At 28.3% G+C, this 21,383-nt stretch overlaps 2 protein-coding genes across 2 annotated transcripts in view; one reads left to right on the top strand and one right to left on the bottom strand.

Annotated features, from left to right (window-relative positions):
- Positions 1 to 866: 866 nt before the first annotated feature.
- On the top strand, positions 867 to 1,996 carry LOC105844872 (glutaredoxin domain-containing cysteine-rich protein CG31559). The gene has a single exon (XM_065788630.1). The coding sequence runs from the start codon at positions 1,003 to 1,005 to the stop codon at positions 1,987 to 1,989; it is 987 nt and encodes a 328-aa protein (XP_065644702.1). The 5' UTR covers positions 867 to 1,002; the 3' UTR covers positions 1,990 to 1,996.
- A 338-nt stretch (positions 1,997 to 2,334) lies between these two features.
- Positions 2,335 to 21,383, bottom strand: part of LOC100215715 (beta-secretase 1) — a 32,443-nt gene continuing 13,394 nt past the window's right edge. Inside the window, exons 5-9 of the mRNA XM_065788629.1 lie at positions 14,134 to 14,370; positions 5,368 to 5,517; positions 3,068 to 3,242; positions 2,833 to 2,883; positions 2,335 to 2,736 (exon numbers count right to left, since the gene is read on the bottom strand). Of these exons, the coding sequence (XP_065644701.1) occupies positions 2,561 to 2,736; positions 2,833 to 2,883; positions 3,068 to 3,242; positions 5,368 to 5,517; positions 14,134 to 14,370 (789 nt within the window). The 3' untranslated portion in view covers positions 2,335 to 2,560. The remainder of the gene's footprint in view (positions 2,737 to 2,832; positions 2,884 to 3,067; positions 3,243 to 5,367; positions 5,518 to 14,133; positions 14,371 to 21,383) is intronic.

Genomic DNA, 21,383 nt, shown 5'->3' with positions numbered 1-21,383 from the left:
GAATACGCTAAACTGATGTGCAAACTCTTTTCGTTGATTTTTATTATTAATTTTTTATGTTAATTACTAAGGTAAAAACTAATAACTTATCACAAAATTGCGAAATCACTACTATAAAAATCTCGATTTCACCTTACCGTATGCTACGTCTGACTCGAATAGTCAGTCATATTTTTCACCTCCGCATTAGAGTGCTGAATTTAGTTCCGAGATTTTCTAATAATAATAGATTTTCAAATATATATAATTATAAAGAATATTTATAAATCTATATAAAACTATAATTATGTAAAAAAAAAAACTTTTTTTTACATATTCAAAATTATTCAAGTGTAAGTAATGTTAAAAATAAAAGTAAAATAGCAATTTATATTTTTTGTGCAAGTTTATATTTTTATTTTTAATAAATTTGAAAACTTATGAAGTTTGCAAGAAATCTTAGGTTTACTGTTAATTTTAACTAATTTTATTTTTGGCGTGGTCACATTTACTAACAAATCTTATGACCTACAGAGGGGGTCACAGGAATTAAAATGATTAATGTTAGTCAATTATCTATATATAAGATTACATGTTCTTACAACACGCGTTAATAAAATCGATTAGAACTACTTTATAATTTTAATTTTTAACATTTTATAACCTTCTTTAAAAATTGCTAAAAAAAATTTTTCTTGATGTTTATATATTATTTAAACCCATTCATAACTATTCTATGTTCATTCATAAATTTATGTTCATCAATATATTTTTATTCATTCATATTCATTTGCTTAATTATACTTACGGATGAGTATCGTTTCAAGTTGTTTTTTTGTGTGCAAAATAAAAATCTTTAAGGACATTAGACTTGCAAAACGGAAAATTTAATTGCATACGAGTTTTTTTAAATGAAAGTTCCAGTTTACACAAACAATAGATTTTAGCATCATCAATAAAAAACATTAAAAAATCGAAACATGTATTATCTTTATTAATGATTTAATTTCAACACCAAAAAAAATGTCAAACGAATCTTCAGACAATCAGTTGTTCAATGAGATAGAAAGAAATGAACATAATATCACGAGGACAGTTCAGCCAACGTATTGGAATGATCAAACTATTCAAAACATTTACGAAGATAGTGACGATATGCAAGATTTATCTTATGAAATCGAAAATAATAATTCAACTAGTAAAATAAATAAATTGAATTTAAATCAATATGACAATAACATAAACGAAAATTTCAAAACTTCTGACATTTCTGATAATAATAATTGTAAAGATACTGATTTGGGTGAGTTTAATTTTTACTATTATAAAGCGGATTTATTGGGTCACGAATCAGAAAATGAGGAAGTCGATACAAGAAATAACAACAAAGCAGAAGAGAGTTGCTTAGCCTGTTCATTAAATGAAATAAGAAGCGACTTTGGAACTGTTCGTGGTTTACAATCAAAAGTAGCAATGATAGTAAAGCAATTTAACAATAACAAAACAAATAGCAATTTCCTTCATACTTGTGACATTGGTTTAAGTCCAGAATATAAAAAGGTCATTATTTACACTACAAGCTTAGGAGTTATTAGAAAAACTAAATCAGAATGTCTTTATGTTAGACAAGTATTTAGAATTCTAATGGTAAAAACCGAAGAACGGGATATTTGTTGCCAAGAAAATCGGAAAATTTTTGAAAAACAGTTCAAAGGTCTAACTCCTCCTCAAGTAGTCATAAAAGGTGAATACGTTGGTGGTCGAGACCGAATTGAAGCTTTACTTGAAACTGGTCAAATTTATAATTTAATTCGTTACATTGATAAAGTTGAGTACAATCGGCAATCATGCAAAAACTGCGCAGGGCTATATTATATCAACTGCCCGCACTGTTTAGGAAGCCGATGTTCAAAATATCTTCGTTTTACAAGAAAATTGTTTCGATTGAACTGCACTTTCTGTACAGACGGTCTTATTAGGTGTTTAGAATGTTTAGATATGCTAAGTTAGGCTCTCTCTCTCTATAAATATATATATATATATATATATATATATATATATATATATATATATATATATATATATATATATATATATATATATATATATAATGTGTAATATAAAACAAAATATAAAAAATAAATATGTAAAAATACATAGTCGGATCACTAACTTTATTTATACGATAAAATAAAATTCAATGTATAATTTTAATTTTTTATTTTAATAGACTGCCATTTTAAAGAAAAGAGTTGACACAGGCAATTAGATCCCGCTCCCCCTCCCCCATTTTAGCATTTAACTCAACATTTGTTATTCTTCACTATCACACGTTTTGTCACAAAAATAAATGAATAAAAAACTTTACTATTTATTTTTAAAAAAAATTAAAATTCATATTTTAAAAATACATGTCGTTTTTAAAAAGTTTAATATTCAAATATTTAATTCACACCAAAAAATTAGAAGTTAATTTTATTAACATAGTTTTAAACATATATAAAAGCTTATTGATAATTAAAAAATTATTTATATAGACTCATAATGACAGAACAATTAATTTATGAAGAGTAAAAAGATATCAATAATCTCTTGGGACACCAGCTTTCTCAACACTTTTTTTGCAAGAAGCTTGACCAAGCAATATAAAAACCGGAAGTAAGCACAATCCACAAACACCGGCCATTACATAAGCTACTGTTAAAAGAGCTGTGTCAGCAAGTTCTGACTCAATATATTCACAATCGGTTGGATCAGCTAAAAATAGCAAAAAATTTACTAAAAAATAACCGTTTTACTTTTAAAAAAAAATATGTTTACCTCACATCACATAATAGGCACAAAAAAACTTACCTCTAATAAATGGTCCGGACACCTCTGATCGTGGATTAAGCCGCCCTTCGGCTAGATCAAAATAAACTTTATATTAGCGCAAATTGATAAACTAATTTTATGATACCAATTGCAAAACAACTTTTTATATTTAATATATTACCTTTTTAAAATTCAATTTTAGGTTTTATGTGCACTAAGTTAACATATTTAAAAAAACTAAAAACTATCAACTATGAAAAAAACAATAATTTACCCCCACAAGTAGTTGCGGCAAAACCTACGCGAATATTTTCCCGGTCAAAAACCACATAAAAACCTTCCATTACTACTGCTCCTATTACAGTTCCTTTCTCTGCTTTAGTTATTGCAAACTTATAGCAATGCTGCCCAGGAAGTGGTCCCCTCTCAATTGTTTCACGAAGATACAACTAAACAGAAAGTTAATTTTAATTGCCATTTTTAGCAGTTTTTACTTAGAAAAATTTAGCAAATTATAGCGCTTTTTATAAGACAATTTTTAACTTTTAGTTTTTAAGTTGAACAATTTTTTTTTTAAGTTTGTTCGTTAAAGGTTTATTCTTTTTTTGTTGCTGTTGTTTTTATTACAACATTTTTACCTATATTTAAAATAAATAAAAATTCATAATTGTTCTTTTTATATTAATTTTGAACATCTTTAGGAAATCTATTATTAGGGCTTCTTTAGGAAATCTATTATTAGGACCTCTTTAGGAAATCTATTATTAGAAAGTTTCATTCTCTCATAGTACTTTCATTTGATAACTTCTTTCTACTTGATGTGCATTAAAAATTCTTTGTTGTCCGTTCCTTGTATATCAACTTTGTTACTATTCTTTTAGCAACCAGATTGGTCATGAAAATCAGAATATTCATTTACATAGTTTTTAGACGAGATACCTTTTTTATTTTTTATTCATTTTATTATAAATATATATGGTGTAAAAATAGAAAACTCTCTTGAAAAGCTACCTCTTCAAGAGATAATAGAAAGTGTTTAGGTAAAAAGTTAAAAGGAAATCATGGTTTAATAATTGAACTTTTTTAACTCATCAGGAAATAGTTAAAAAGTGTCCAGGTAGGAATTAAAAGGAAAACATGGTTACATAGGTTACATGGTTACATAGGTTTCATGGTTACATAGATTACAAGGTTACATAAGTTATTTCTTGAGTAGACTTATGTTCTTGAGTAGTAAGTTTTATTTTTTGTTATTGAGGTGTTCAAAATGTTTAGCATAACTCTTGTATATAACTTCATTACGATTGTTTTACATTTAAAGTGTTTCATGTATAACTTTTGTTTGTTTTTTATGACTTTAGTAAACCCTTGGTAATTCATGGCAACTTAATTCTTTTAGCTTTAGGGTTTTAATTAACTTTAGAAAAACACTGTTTTACTATTATATAATATTATATTAAAAAAAACGTGTTTTAAAATCTAATTAACTTTAGAAAAACACTGTTTTACTATTATATAATATTTTATAACAAAAAAACGTGTTTTAAATTTTGATTAACTTTAGAAAAAAAAAGTGTTTTAATTAACCTAGAACTTTTTAAAAAAACTAGTTATAAAAAATTAGATTAGGTGTCTAGCAGTTTAAAATTAGTAAAAGAATTTGTGGCAAATTTTCTTAAAAAGGTTACAGGTTTCTAAAACTTATTAAATTTTTTCTTGACTTCATGTAGATTTTGATTTATTGAATGAACTATTATTTAATTTTAATCAAAAAAATTCTTTTACAAGTATAAAAGCAATGAAAATTTGAAAAATAAAATGTCAGACCAGAATTTATTGCCGAATAAATAAACATTAGTTTAAAAAAAAGAGTACAAACTAGACGCAAAATTCATGTAACTAATATCATGTGCAGTGAAAGAATATGAACATTTAGGCTATTTTCAATAATAAAATTATTGAATGCAATAACAAAATTATTGAATGCAATAACGAAATTATTGAATGCAATATTGAAACTATTGAATGCAATATTGAAATTAAAATGCATATTGTATGATATTGTATAATAATTTTTATATGCTAATAATTTATAATAATAGTATAAATAGAAAAATAAACAACTAATGTTAAAAAAAGTATTCATTTAAAAATAATTTCCCAATTGAGAATAAAATTGTAAACTTTGTTAAAGGATCGTCGATAAATTATGCAACGCTAAATTTATTTAAAAAATAGACATGAGATCATTCACGCGGTAATTTTCAATGAAGTTAAAGCATTATTTTACTCTTAGACTAAATTAAGACTCTGCAAGGAAACCATAGCAATTTTATTGGTTTTGTTTATTAACTAAATTAAGTATTGGATAATTTATGGATAATTCCTAAAAGGAAAATAATAATAATCAGGAAACACTTCTTATATTAAAAAAATAACAGATTTAATAACAAAAACTTTTCACAGAATATTTAAAAATGTATAACTAAATTAGATTATTTCAAAATTATTCAAGACCTTTTATTGAACCAAAAACAAAAAATATTACACTTTAAAAGTAAAGAAAAATTATACCTGTGGAGGAATTTTCAGTACAAACTCCTTCGAGCTGCTTTGTGATGATAACAATGATATTGACATATGAGGAAATTCTTCCCATGGCGTTTTATCATAATTCCAACACATCATTTGTCGCCCAATCCAGAATTCATCAGGAACTCCAAGCTATCGGGGAAAAAAAACAATAAAAAATTCACACATAAAAGTACAAAACTTATAAACAATAAAAAAAAAAGCTTGTAGCTAGTGCAAGAGTGGTGATAGGGCGAAAGTAGTTTTGCAAATGGTGTTTACTTTACAAGTGGTACCTATGCCTAAAGCCAGATTTTAAAATTTTTTGGCTTTTTCAAAATCAAATTTAATCTTTTTATAATAATTCTATTTTTTATATAATTTTCATCAAAACTTTAAAAATTAAAAAAAACTTTGTATAAATCTAAAGATAAAATTATAACTGTACTACACTTCTTGTTAGAAAAACTGTATTTACACTATGTTACTTATATACTTTCTAAAGCATAGTAAAAGATTTTATGGTATTTAAAGATTCAGCTTTATCAATATAAAATCCATTGTTGTGTTTGCCATGTGATTTGTTGTTATAAATATTCTATATAGTAAAATACTACTAACTTTGAAAATTAACTTTAAAACTCATGCAAAGTTAAAATGAAATTTCAAAAGAATTTTTATTAATCACTTTTATTAATCATCTAATTATTGACAAAATGGACAATTTAAAAAATTGTTTTTGCAAAATTTCTTGTTGTACGTAAAGTTAAAATATGTTATAAAACATCAAAAACGTAATCTTACTAATTTTTCTTTTATGTGATATTTTGGTCTAATTTATATAGACCGCCATCAGACATAAAATGCCAATTTAAAAACCGTTGCAAAATAAAATATTAAAAATCATAAAGAAGTCTTTACAAAAAAAGTTGACATCATCAACGTCAATAAAAATTGTTTTGTTTTTTTATGATTTTTTTAATGAGTGGTCTCCAACTATTTGAAGCAACTTTTACCCCATTATCCCTGTTCAAAAGTATTTGTTTAACCTCTAAACTAAATTATTTAATAAAAGATTGTTTAACTTTCTGAGATATTTGCGCATAATCAATATCAAGCAATTCTCTTGTTTTCCTTTCATGATAGTCATTTATAGATAACATTTTTGGGTGCAGCCAGTGGAATATTCCATGGCATTCTTTGCAATGTTCAGTCGCTCCAGAAGCACACCAATCGACATTCATACTGCTAGTTTGATGTTCTATGCTTCTTTGAAAAATTCTCTTTTTTGTTTCCTCAATATTAATTATCCTACATGAATACGTAAGCTTGTACACCCCAGGGTTGCTGTTTGGTATTAACCTAGATTTGTTGTTACTAAGGTCTGTTTTTAAATGAGGTGGTGTTGTAAAAATAACTTTGACATTATATGTTTTTAGTGCTTTGCGTAATTTTGGTCCAAGTGTTGGTAGCCAAGGTAGTTTTATAATAACAACATTATTTTCTAGTTTTTTTGCAACTTTATTGTTATGATTGTTTTTACTTAAAAGGTAATTTGTGGTAATTGTTTGTAGATTTGATCTCTTATGACCATTTTCAACAAACATATCTATTATAAACTGAATCTTGTTGTTAATGTATTTTTCGGGCTCATGATAACGTTTAAAAACTCCAGTAATAATTGAAGGGTTGATATTTGAGTTTTATTAGTACATTAAAATAAGAAATTTGTTATGCTTTTCATTTAATTCAAATCTGGTATTTTATGCCTGATGACAGTCTATGCAAATTAGACCGAAATTTCACATAATAGCAAAATTAGTTAGTACAATGCTGTACTTGATGTTTAAAAAATATTTTTTTATTTTAATTTTTCTTTTTTCAACATCTTCACTTCCAGCAAGACTGCAAGCAACCACTATTAGAATTGGAAGTTAATGGAAGAAAAAAAGATGAAGTTTATAGAGCAAGATAAAAATTGACAGACAGAAAGATTCAAAAACCTTGCTTATGATAGGTAAAAGACTAATGGGACAATACTTAGACGAGTCAGATTGCTCTCTAGAATATTTGAAAATAGGGATAACAGATGCTGCTTTCTAGCATGCTGGAAAATAAGACTCTGAAAAAACTTGTTAAATAGTTTTAAAAGTTTAGACGAAAGCTCCGGAGAACACTTCTGCAAGACTACAACAGGTATGTTGTCCGCATTACAAGCTGTAGAAGAGTCTAAGCAGGAAATAACTTTAGATACAGCAGCTGGAGTGATACAAATGTCAAGCAATGGATCAATATGTTTGTTGGCTATAACAGATAGAATGCAATAAGTGGAATCAAGAGATGATATCGATGAAAAGCTCTTAGCAAACAATTTAGCTTTGTCTTTAGGTGAGGTGACAAAATCTGAACCATACAAGAAAAGTGGAATAACAGATTTGAAAATCATTTTAAAATGGTTTCTAGCAATAGTAAACAGACATCTGTTTTCTGGAGAATTGTTTCGCTGATAGATATGGAAGTAATGGTTTTGATTGGAAATTGCAGCAGCACAACTTGAGGTAAACCATGGAGAAGAGTGAGTTTTGACTTGAAATCATCGAGAGGGAATAAAAGATTCCATGCCAGCCTAAATCCAAGAAGTTGTGTAAGAAGCACATTTGTCAGCAGGAAGACAAAAGATTTCTACCCAAGGGCCATAACGAATAAAATCACAGAAAGGATCCCAGTAAGTTTTTAGGTAGTTGAAAGAGGTAAAATGATAGGGGGATTCTGATGATGAAAAAGAATGAGATAATGGTTTTAGAAAGATCAAACCGTGATCAGAAGCACCTAAGAGTGAATGTGGAGAAACTGAGCACTGACTACAATCAGAAACAAGTTGAGTAGAAAAGGTAAATGATTCAGGTATGGAAAACAAGTTGGAAAGTTGACTATTTGAGTTACAGATTGAGAAAGGCAAAAGTTGTGGGTCCTAATTCCTGCAGTCTCTAACACTAGAACCAATCCATTCAGTGTGATAAGTCACCAACAACAAGATTGGCTGATGCATTAGGAGAGAGGGCTTGGTCAATTTGATCAGAAATAACATCAAAAAAGAGTGCAGTCTTAAGATGAATAAGAGTGATATAGAACAAAGAGAAAGGTGATAGAGTGAAGTGGTGCTAAATGAAAGCACATAAAAGAATAGCCAGTAGATTCAAACCTAGTTTCCCGACAAATGGGTGAATTCTTACAAATGTAAATGCCCAGGCCAAGCATGTGACTATTGGAGTCTTTACGAATTAAAGGAAGATAACCATCAACACTAAGATCACAAGATGAGACAGCTGAATTCAAATTAGTCTCACAAAGAGCAAGTAGGTCTGGTGAACTTTGCAAGAGATAAGACTCAACAGAAGAAAAGTTACTTCGAAGACCACGAATATTAGTGAATGATAGGTTTAGAGAACTTGGTGATGATGATGGTTTTTTGTGTTTTATAATTTTTGGTAGTTTCATTATTTTTAAATTTGTCAAAGAAATTGACTCAAAGCATAGATAGTACTCAGTACACTATTTAAATGCCCAAGCAATTGCTTCATTACTATTAATAAACCCTAAGCTGGGCTCCAAATGAGGCCTCGACAAAGGGCTCCAAATGTGGCCTCAACAATGTACGCCAAAAGTACGAACAGGGACACCATCCACGCCCAACAGGGCAATGTTAATACTCTGATATTTTACAGCTGCTGATGGAACCAGCCTCTCTAAGAACTACCACAAAGTTCAGGAAACCTGACTGCCAGCCAGCCTCAGAACCATAAAACTGAGTTTTAGAGCTGTACCCTTATTAGGAGATAATAGAATGAGTTGCCTAGTCATAAAAACAGAGACACAAGCAAAACCCATGCATTAAGCCAAGAAGATCCAGCATTCAACATCCTAAACTGGAAACAATGTATTATAAATACATCTGTGCCAGTCTTATAGATGAAGAAGGGGTGTGAGGCTGGTCAACAGATCAGAATCTGTTTACCCTTAAGTTTTTCCCTAGGAGGCCTTCTATAAGACAGTAGCTAAATGCGTTTAACTTCTGCCTAGGTTGAGTATTTTTATAAAGACAGCCTTTACTCAACCAAGAGCTCCAAGGCAGGGGGTTGGCATCTCTTAGTCTTTGCTTAAAAAAGCGTATCCTACAAGGCAGCAGGACGTAGAGCAGGTTGTACTGGGTAATATATTACCAGTAAAAGGATAACCTGACCTGACTAATTTGTTAATAATATTCATTAATTTTAATCATTTAATTTATTTTCTTAATCATATTCTAGCTGAATGCTTCATTTGATTTTATTGATAATACTCTAGTTAAATGCGTCATTTTATTTCTTTAATAATACTAATTTATATTAAAATATTTCTTTATTAATATTAATATAAATAAATAAACTTTAGTGAACCATATCACCAATTAAGAACATAAAATTAATCAATTAAAAAAATCAAAATAAAACAAACTTTTTTAATAGCAGCAATAATAGTTACAGGGAAAATACAAGAAATAAAAATTCAAATTTTGTTTTTACTTTTTAATTATTGCAGGACACATTTGAAAAACTATATTTGTATGCAGAATATATGCTTATTGTATATGAATATTAATTTATAATAATAATAACAGTAATAATATTAACAACAACAAAAACAACAACAACAATAATAGCAACTTTGACATTCCCTCTATATATATCTAATGCTAAAACCAGTGGCGTAACTATAAATTTACGCCCCCCCCCCCCGCCAAAAAAGAAAAGGGGCCCTCCCACTTTACATTTTTTCAAAATATATTTACAAATGAAATATCCAATATTTGCTTTTTATATTGAGTTAATATAACACGATTAAGTATATAAAAAATATTTATTTTATAAATTTGAGAAATAATCTAGAATCTTTTCACAAAATAATTATAAAAAAGAACGAACATCCTTAATAGCAAAAACTAACTTTACCTCACTTATGCCTATGGGAGAATTTTTATTTTCATAATAACTATACTATCTTAAGACAGTAATTCTTAGAATGCTATCAAGAATAGAAAAAAAAATTGAAGAATATTTTAAGAAACTTTGTATTTGTTGAACAACTTTAAATATAAACTTTTCTTGCCTTCTTATTCGCAAATTCCGCAATTACTTTATCTAATTCTAATGTTTGTGCTTTTTCGTTCTCTATTGCCAAAATTGCACAATGTTTGAGACGCTCCTGAGACATGCTATTTCTTAAATATGATTTGATAATCTTTAATTTGCTGAAAGATCTTTCAGCACTTGCAACTATCACAGGTATTGTCATCATTAGCAATATTGCTGTGTTTACATCTGAAAAATCGCACTCCATAAAACTGTATTTGATGAGCAGTATGTCAGCTAAATCTATTAATGTAGATGCTTCTGTGATGTCATTTTTAATAAAAGTGATTGCATTGATTAATTGGGTTGGAAAATGTTTTGTCAAATCGTATGGGTAACTATGTTGCAATAATTTAGCTGATTTAATTAGATCATCTTCAGACAATTTTATTAAATTTTGAGGTTGCAAAAAATTAAAAAGATTTGAAAGTTTTTCCATTCCAGTAAATCTATCACTTATTTGCACGTTAACAATATCTATGGTCCTATAAAAAACATTAATTTAAAATCTTTTTTCAGCGCATTTGTTGAAATGACTTCCACTTAAATCATCAAAGTGTCTCGCATATTTGGATTGCCTCTTAACCTTAAATGTTGGTTTTATTTTCCACTTACTGCAAATAGTAACAGCCTCTAATTTAAATAAATCGTAATTTGATCTAAAATCTTTTAACTTGAATTTCAGTGTACCAAATAACGTGGCCGCTTCGTATAGATCTATGTACTTTTTTTGTAAGTTTTTTGAAGCATAATTTACATTCATTAATATGTGATACATAATGACGCAAATAAAAACAAATTCAAAGTTTGAAATTTTGTCCCTTAATTTTAGAGCTTCAGTTTGTTCTACTCTTTTCGAATATTTATAAAAAATTTCAGTTAAAGTTTTAACTATATCTAAAAAGCATAACTTTATAGCTAATAAAGAATTAATTCTTGAAGACCATCTTATTGGGTTTAATTTTTTTAATGTTACTTCCGACTCCCCGCTAAAATTTGATAGCAAATCCCATCTTTTAATACTGTTGCCAAAAATGGAGTAAATTTCTTGTCAAATTATAAAAAAATTGTTTACTTCTCTACAACCAGAAACAGCATCATTTATAACCAGGTTTAATTTGTGACTGGCACAATGAACATATTGTGCAGATAGCTGAATATTATTTATTTTTTTCTGAACTCCGTTATAAATGCCGCTCATCACATTAGCTCCGTCATATCCTTGACCACGGCACTTTTTTAAATCTATTCCTTTATTTTCAAACAATAATAACAATTGATTGGTTAAACCTACTGCCGAATGATCCTTTATTTCATAAAAACCCAAAAATGTTTCTTTAAACTCTAATTGACAAGGTTGAGTGTCCTGTTTGCGCACTATGTGAACGTATCGAAAAATTAAACTTAATTGTTCGTTTCTAGATACATCTTGAGTTGTGTCAACTATAATAGAAAAAAAGGCAGATTAAATTATTTCGAATAATAATGTTTTTTCTAAATTTTGGCTTAAACATTGAATCACTTCATTTTGGATAGCTAGACTAGACTAAAGATAATTTATAGTGCCTTTAGGCTCATTGAGTACTTGTTTCATTGTATCGTCGTACTTTGACAACAAGTAAACATGAGACAAAAAATTGCCATTGTAAATATCATCTGCCAACATTTCACTATGACCTCTAAATGCAAGTGAGTTTTTTGTTAACATTAAAGTGATGTTAAATAACCTTTCTAATACCATCTTCCAAAATGAAGCATTATGACGAATTATTGTCTCTGTATCCTCATTAAGTGTCCTGTTTTGTTTCCAATGATCGTATACTTGACATGCTTCAATATGTTTTAGGCTATTAGCATGACTTTTTATTTTTTTACCTAGCCCTTTCCAGGCTCGAACTCCAGTACGCCATTGGCTATTTTTATCATTTGAAAATAACCAACATGGTTCACAATATGCTGAGTCCAGAATTTTGGAATAACAGAGCCAAAATCGCTGTGTTCAACCAAATTTATATGCACAATAATAATAATTTGTGGAAAAATGTCTAAAATTTTGTGAAGGATCTTTTTTAAATGGTCCTTGTGGTTTGCATCTTTCAGAAGAAATAATAAATCTTTTTGTGCTATCATCAAGAAATTTTCCTTTAAAATATCCCATATCTGTTGGTAATGTATTTAATTCCTGAAATATATTCGGTTCTGGATCTGTTTCTTCAACTTGCACTGCAGTGGTAAGATTATTAGGATGTGCGAAAACATATGCATTACTTTTATAACGAGATTCATTACGATCTTTCGAATTTTCCTTGTGTTCTAAGTTAATTGAAACAGATAACATTTCTTCTTGAAGGGTTGCTTGAGAAGTACTAGTAATGACATTGATATTTTTATCTGCAACTTCTTCACTAGGTTTCTGTTCTACTGATGAAAAAAATAAGGATATCTTTTTATTGTTTTTATGTAATCTATCATCAGCCTCCTTTTTTAATTTCCTTTTTCTGGCTCCACTCATATAAGTTCTTTTTGAGTCCATGCTATTGTAAGAAAAATGTTTCATTAGAACAATTATATGTATTAACCCTAAAGATATAAATATATGTGGCTAAATATTTTTGAATAAATAATAAACTTAATTTGTATTTATTCTTTAGTTCGTATCTTGAGTCCGCCCTTTCAACTTTATATCAAATATGTACACATAATTTGTGTTTCTTTGTTAATTCGTACTATCCTCGTTCTATAGCAAAACCTAGTGCGTACTCAACACAAAAACATGGTTCTACCTGTATCGCGTTTATATACATTTTTTATTTAAAAATTCAAGATCTCAGTAATTAATTTATATAGGATATTTTAAATCGCTAGAATAAAATTGCAAGATTTTTTTAACAAGCAGTTAAAAAATATTACCAATATTATAAATATAACTAATTTATTACCTATTAGCTAAACATTTTGATAACTCAACTTATTGTAATGAAAATTATAATTATATGACTTTTTTACTGCTTCGCATGAATGCATATAAATAGAAAAGCACTTACCTTCTAAATATAATTGTATTTAATAATTTATACTTAATTTTCCACTATAAAATCACCTGACTTTTTCGACAAATACTAAAGTACTAAATTATATCAGCGGTATTTCTATAATAGACAACGTTACTATTCACTAATGTTTACATTCAATAGAAATTTACAAAAGAATGTTACATTCAATAGAAATTCTATAATGGATTTGCTATTGAAGTTAAATTCTGAAATAGAATTTCTATTGAAATTTAATTCTCCGATAAAACTTTTATTGAAACTAAATCTATTATAGAATCTCTATTGAAATTAAATTCTATAATAGAATTTCTATTGAAATTAAATCTATAATAGAATTTCTATTGAAATTAAATTCTATAATAGAATTTCTATTGAAATTAAATTCTATAATAAAGTTCCTATTGATGAAAAATTATCTGTTTTTCATTTAAGAATACGTGAAAAATCTTTGCGGGGCCCTCTAAGCTCCGGGGCCCTACCGTCTTGCGGGGCTGTGCCCCCCCTAGTTATGCCACTGGCTAAAACTATATTAGAGAGAATGTACTAACCTTATCATATTTCTTTAACTGAGTCAAAATAAGATTAAATATTTCTTCAGGGACTCTGAGATTAGTAGTGCCACTGTCAACTATTGTTTTGTCATAATTATATTTCTTACAATGTACTCCTAAACTTATACCATTGACAGACATGTCAGTGATAACAACTTCGTAATACCATTTTTTCACAATTGGGGTATACAACATATCACCTTTGTATAAATCATCATCCATTTCTCCAAAAACCTAAAACATAATATTTTGAACTGAATAGTAAATAAAAAAATAAAGTAAAATAATAATAATCAACAAGCTCAAATTTTTTAAAAAACAAAAGAAAAATAAACTTGATTATAACTTTAACAGACTAACTTGAGAAATTTAACATATGACAAAATATTTTAACATAATTGTTTAAAAATAAAATATAAAAAAAAAATAAACCATATTCACTACACCTCTTCATGCTCTTATGAAATTAAGAAGATTAAAAAAAAAATGTAGTTTAATTGGACCCAAAAAGTCATATGATTGTTAATATGTCCTGGAGAATATAACATTACATTTGATAAAAATGTCAAAACTATAACCTAAATATATCTATAACCTAAAAAATAAAAAATAAAAAAATAGCAAACAATGAATGATGGTCATGAATTTTTTGGGTTCAGATTTATAATGCCATTAAACTTTTTATAACCATATTTTTGTTTGTATATAAAGTACTAATATTTGCAAGTAAAAACTTAAAAATTTGTTTTCATCATGCAATTTATTATAAATAAAATTTATATTACGATTTTATAATTTTATGTATTTTGGTTTTGAGATTTTTGAATCCATTTGATTTAATAACTCTAACATGCAAATTTGGAATAGCAATTTTTCCAAATTGGGTCAAATTTGGAGTACCATGGTTCAATTATTTTTATCAGTGATTAACCAATTAAAAAAAAATATAGAAATATTTTGAAGGTTATTCTTATCACTTGTGGCATTAATAGTCATTAAAAGTCTTTTATGTTCTTCATGTTAAATTATATGTTCCACTCTGCTCTGTTGTTGAAAACTGTAAAGTTTCCAAGTATTTTTATGAAATCGTGGAAATAAGTAGACATATCTTTATCACTTACCCAACTTGCAATGACTTTTTTACAAACATTTCTTTGTGGCTGGATAGCTCAGTTGATTAGACATCAAACAAAATGTTTAGAACTAGACTGTTGTGCAATACGACAACAGTATGACAATTCCCAGCACTTGAGTATTATTTTGGTATGTGAAAATTTTGGTCAATAACAATAGGAACAGCCACAAATAGTCTTTATGACTATTTGTGGCTGTTCCTATGCTAAGCCAACAATATCTTCGGATATAAGAACATTTTATAGCAAAATATAGCATGAAATTTAAATAAATAAAAAATGTTCATTATTTTGGTATGCATTGTCAAGGCCACATTTAGATAAATCTATCATTCATTAATACTCACGGTCTTCGAAGTAAATTCAAAATTCAATGCAAAATTCACCAGACCTACTTGTTCTTTGTGATACTAATTTTAGTTTGGCTGTCTGAGCTTGTGATCTTAGTGTTGATGGTTATCTTCCTTTAATTCATAAAGACTCCAATAGTCACATGATTGGTCTGGGGATTTATATTTGTAAGAATTCTCCTATTTGTCAGGAAACTACATTTGAATCCACAGACTATTCTTTTATGTGCTTTCATTTAACACCACTTTGTTCTATATTGCTCTCTTTCATCTCAAGAGTGCATTTGTTTCAATGTTATTTTTGATCAAATTGATCATACCATTTCTATTTATTCTTCAGCCAATACGCTGCTGTTGGTAACTTAAATGCCCATCACACTGAATGGCTTGGCTCTAATGCTAATGACCTTGCAGGCGTTAAGGCCCACAACTCTTGTTTTTCTCAATCTCTAACTCAAATATTCAATTTTCCAACTCGCTTTCAGGACAATCCAAATCATTTACGTTCTCTATTCGACTTATGTCTTGTTTCTGATCCTAGTCAGTGCTCTATTTCTCCACATTCACCCTTAGGTGCTTCTTTTTGCACGGTTTGATCTCTATAAAACTGTTATCTCATTCTTCTTCATCATCAGAGTTTTCCTATCATCGTACCTTTTACAACTACTCTAACCATCTACAACTTTTTCAACCATCTACAACCTTTTACAACTACCTTACCATCATACCTTTTACCAACTACTGGGACTCTTTCCATGATTATCTTCATTATGCCCATGGGTAGAAATCATTTGTCTTTCTGCTGACAAATGTGCTTTTTATGATACTTCTAGGATTCAGGCTGGGATAGAATCTTGTATTCCTTCTTGCCGATACTAAGTCAATCCTCACTCTTCTCCACCGTTTTCCTCTCATTGTGCTGCTGCAATTTCTAATTGAAACCATTACTTCCATATCTATCAGCAAAACAATTCTCCACAAAACAGACGCTTGTTTACTATTGCTAGAAACCATTGTAAAAAAAGTTTTGTCTAACGCCAAAGCCCCTTATTCTCAGGTCACAAAATCTTGTATTTCATCTCAAAAATTATCCTCTCGTGACTTTTTGACTGGAGAATCTTTAACAGTACCTATAATAAAGAAAAATCTGTTATTCCACCTTTCTTGTATGGTTCAGATTGTATCACCTCACCTACAGACAAAGCTGAAATGTTTGCTAAGAACTTTTCATCTATATCATCTCTTGATTCCACTAGTTGCGTTCTACCTGATATAACCGACAAACAGGTTGATCCATTGCTTGACATTCGCATCACTCCAACTTCTGTATCTAAAGTTATTTCCTGATTAGACTTTTCTACAGCTTATGGTCTGCACAACATACCTGTCTTAGTCTTGCAGAAGTCTTCTCAAGAGTTGTCTATAATTTCAAAACTATTTAACAAGTGCTTATCAGAGTCTTGCTTTCAAGCCTGCTGGAAAGCAGCATCTGTTATTCCTATTTTAAAAAATTCTGGAGAGCAATCTGACTAGTCTAATTATTGTCCCATTAGTCTACTTCCTATCACAAGCAAGGTTTTTGAGTCTTTAATTAACAAACACTTATCTCTTATCTTGAATCTAATAACTAACTTTCTGATCATCAATATGGATTTCAATCTTCTCGTTCTATAGCTGATTTGCTAACAGTAATAACCGATAGGTTTTATTGTGCATTAGATAGATGTAGAGAAGTTAAGGCCATTGCTCAAAACATTTCTAAAGCTTTTGATAAAGTTCGGGATACTGGTCTTCTCCACAAGCTTTCTTCTTACAGAGTATCAGGTAACATCTCTAAGATTATTGAATCTTTCTTTACCAAATGTACCAATGGTAGTGTAAAAGTTATCCTTGATGGACAGCACTCTTTTTCTTATTCTGTATATCTTTACTCTTCTTTATATCTTTATAACTTCAGGGGTTCTTTCTATCTCTGGCCCTATACTTTTTTTAATTTACATTAATGACTTTCCGGAAATTCTCAGTTTTAAGGTGGCATTGTTCGCTGATGATACTACAATTTATTCTTGTCTTGATAAGAAGCCAACACTCTCTGATTGCTTGGAGAGGGCATTTAAGCTTGAAAAGGATCTCACTTCTGCTACAGCATGGGGCTCTCAGTGGCTAATGAACTCCAACTCAGATATAACTAAATTTTTTTCAGCTAATTGTAATCACAATAATCTAGATCTTACTATATTTATGAATGGTAATGTACTCAATGAGTCATCTACCCTTCATCTTCTAGGATTAACTCTTACTTCCGATCTTTCTAGGAAATCATATATCAAATCCATTGCAAAATTAGCATCTCCAAAGGTTGCATCCCTTTATCGCGCTCAGCACTTTCTTACTCTCAATTCTATTCTTTATCTCTATATATCTCAAATCCTTCCTTGTATTGAATACTCTTGCCATATCTGGAGCGGATCTTCCAATGATGCCCTTTCTCTTTTAGACAAAGTACAAAAACGAATTGTAAACATAGTTGAACCTGCTTTTGCAGCCAACCTCCAACCATTATCACATCGTTGTAATGCTGCTTTTCTTTCTCTTTTCTATAAATACTATAAGTGGCACTGCGCTAAAGAGCTAGAATCTTTTGTGCCATCTAATAAAAATTCATTTTTGTGTTACTCATCATTCAATTAACTCCAAAAAATTCTTATTCATCTAGTTTTTTTTCTCAAACATAAGTTCTTTGGGATATATTGTTATGTGAAATATAACAATATATTCCAATATATATTGTTACATGATAAAAATGATTGCTACTTCAGCCCTAACTCTTAGTTAATGAAGTGCTCCTTGCATGTTCTACCTATTTACAGCTAATGCATGTATTGTAAATAGGTAGACTCTTGCATGTGTGTGTGTATGTGTATATACATATATATATATATATATATATATATATATATATATATATATATATATATATATATATATATATATATATATATATATATATATATATATATAGATGTATGTATTTTGTTGTTTTCTAAAAACCAGTTTACTCACACTTATTGTGTTTTGCAAATGGGCTCCTCATATATAGATAGATGCCAGGGGCTTCAGTATATAAATCAACTGTAAATAGGTAGAACATGCAAGGAGTGCTACATTAACTAAGAGTTTAGGCTGAGGCACTAAAATTTTTCTTTTTTTTCACTCTTCTTCTCTTCTTTTATATATACGTGGCTGCAGCAATACAACCATGGAAATGGGTGCATTTTAGTAACTATGATAGTTGCTGGCCTACTTTTGTTTTAAAACTGTTGATAGTAGAGGCATCGACAACATCATTTGGCGAAGCATTCCAAATATCTGCAACCCAATTATTAAAAAAATTAAATCTAATTAGGCAATTGCTATTAATTTCACAACAAAAGGGTTTGCGATGACCATAAATAGGAGGAATGAACATATATATTAAGAGAGGTCCATTTTTTCAAATTCGACTTACCTATCTCCTCAGATAGCCAGAGATTTTTAGACTAATAAAGAACTAATTAAAATTTTTTTAAGAAAGTTGAATCAATTTTCTTGCATTAAGGTTTATAAGTACAAATTTTTCCATTTTTTACGACATTTGCAATTTAAAAGAAAATAGCAAACACGGGAAAAATTTGTTTGTAAATAAGCGATTGTAAATAAGTTTGTAAATGTGCCTTAAAACTTGTTACAAAATTTTTTGAGAAATTTATTTTTGTGTTGTTTATTAATCCTTTACTTTTACTTTTTACTGTTTGTTTGCTTTTACTGAATTGGCAATAAAAAGTATTATAAATTTAATCAAATAAGTTAAACTATAAATTGCTCTAACAATAAAATGTGTTTTATATAAAATCATATCTTCTTATTTTTCAAACCAAATCTTAAATGTCATTCTTGTCATTTTATTATTTTATTAAATTTTGTTTCTTTTATTTTACAAAACAATTCTTAAATCTTATTTTTTGAAAAACTATAAATTTTAAATACTATGTGATATATTTACATTTTCTTTTATATTATTCAGAGATATATACATTGAAACTATATTATTAAACTATATTTTATCTAGTAATGACCCATTTTTTGAGGCTTGGTTATAAGATTGATTTTGTCTTTTTCTAGCCCCAGTCATGTAATTATTTTTTATAAGTTACGACTGCAAATTCTTTTATTATTGGCAAAAGTGTAAATAAATAAATAAAATGGCTCCAAAAACCCGACTAACTACTAAAAAAGTCACTGGAGGTTAAATAGTGACTTTCCTGCTAGTGTTTTACCAACATATTGAGACATTTATAGATACTTTTATTTTGTGCAATCCGAATTCAAAAACAAATCTGACATAGTTGATAAAACTCAAAAAAAACTTGCAAACATTTGGCTAAATGTAAACTTAGAATTACTCTTGATAAAAAAATGGGTCAATTTATTTAAAACTGGTCAAAATATATGAAACTTATTAATGGAAAAAAGTGCAAAAAAAGACCTCAAACTGCTGCATATAGTGCATTGGAAAACCTTTATGATATATCTACCTGCAGATATAATATAGATGAAGTTCTCTGCTATGATGATAAAGTGAAATGCAAAAATTTAATCTTAAAAAACATTTTTTATGTGTTTGTCCCCCAGAGAGAGCAAGATTAGTTGAGAATTTAACTTTTTTTTTTAAGTTTCTCTACATAATATGTACTACATAGTTTCTTTAAACTTTCTTCTTAAAATAGTTATATAAGTTATATAACTTATGTAAGTTTCCTTTTGCTAATTTTATGATATTTTGTTTCAATTTATTCAGATTCCACTTGAGGAAAAAAAATATATCAAAGACCAAAGGTCAAGAGTTAATACAAAAGGAAACATTCAGTCAGGTAAAAAAAGAAAAAAGAAAATTAGCAAAGCGTCCAAAAAACGTTGCAGTTACTTCTACTGATATTGAAAAATCGCCTGCATTTGATGTTAATATGGAGTCTGGTTCAGTATAAAAATTAATTTATATTTTTCTGATAAAAAGTTTTTCTAATTAGCATTTTTATTTTATTTTAAAGTAACTAATTATTTAAAAGATATAAGTTTTAATAATAATAAAAAGCATTTCTTGGAAAATACTAAAATTGACAAAACTGATGTTTTGAATAAAGGTAAAATGAATAGAGCTAAAAAAAGGGTTTGCCTGCAGTCTGTTGCTGAACATAATCTGCTTTTTTTTGCTTTTTAAAAAAGTGAATATATTTTTTATTTAGTTGCTATGGATACCTAATTTTGCTTAGCTGCAACTAACTTTTGTTAGTTGCAGCTTTATTTGTGCTTTAAAATCTCAAATTAAAATTACTTTACAAAAGTTTGTATAAAAATAATAAAATATTTAACATCAAATATTCTCAAAATATATAAAACAGATGTTTATATTATTAAAAACATTAATTTATATTATTAAAAACATTATTAAAAACATTCAATTAAATTTGCGCTTTTGTGGTTTTTTAAAAAACAATTAATTTGTAATAAAATTAATGGCTTTAACTTTCTGACAACACGCAAATGTTGGACGAAAGTCAAAAGTAATTAAAAGTGACATATTTGTTGGCATAAGAATCATTTTTTTCCTTCCGCTGTTCCCAAATGCAACAATCTATAGGACTCTATATATATATATATATATATATATATATATATATATATATATATATATATATATATATATATATATATATATATATATATA

The sequence above is a fragment of the Hydra vulgaris genome, chromosome 01 (genome assembly GCF_038396675.1).
Source record: "Hydra vulgaris chromosome 01, alternate assembly HydraT2T_AEP".
Classification (NCBI taxonomy): Eukaryota; Metazoa; Cnidaria; class Hydrozoa; order Anthoathecata; family Hydridae; genus Hydra; species Hydra vulgaris.
Note: the sequence above shows the minus strand (reverse complement) of the source record. Positions and strands in the feature narration are given on the sequence as shown.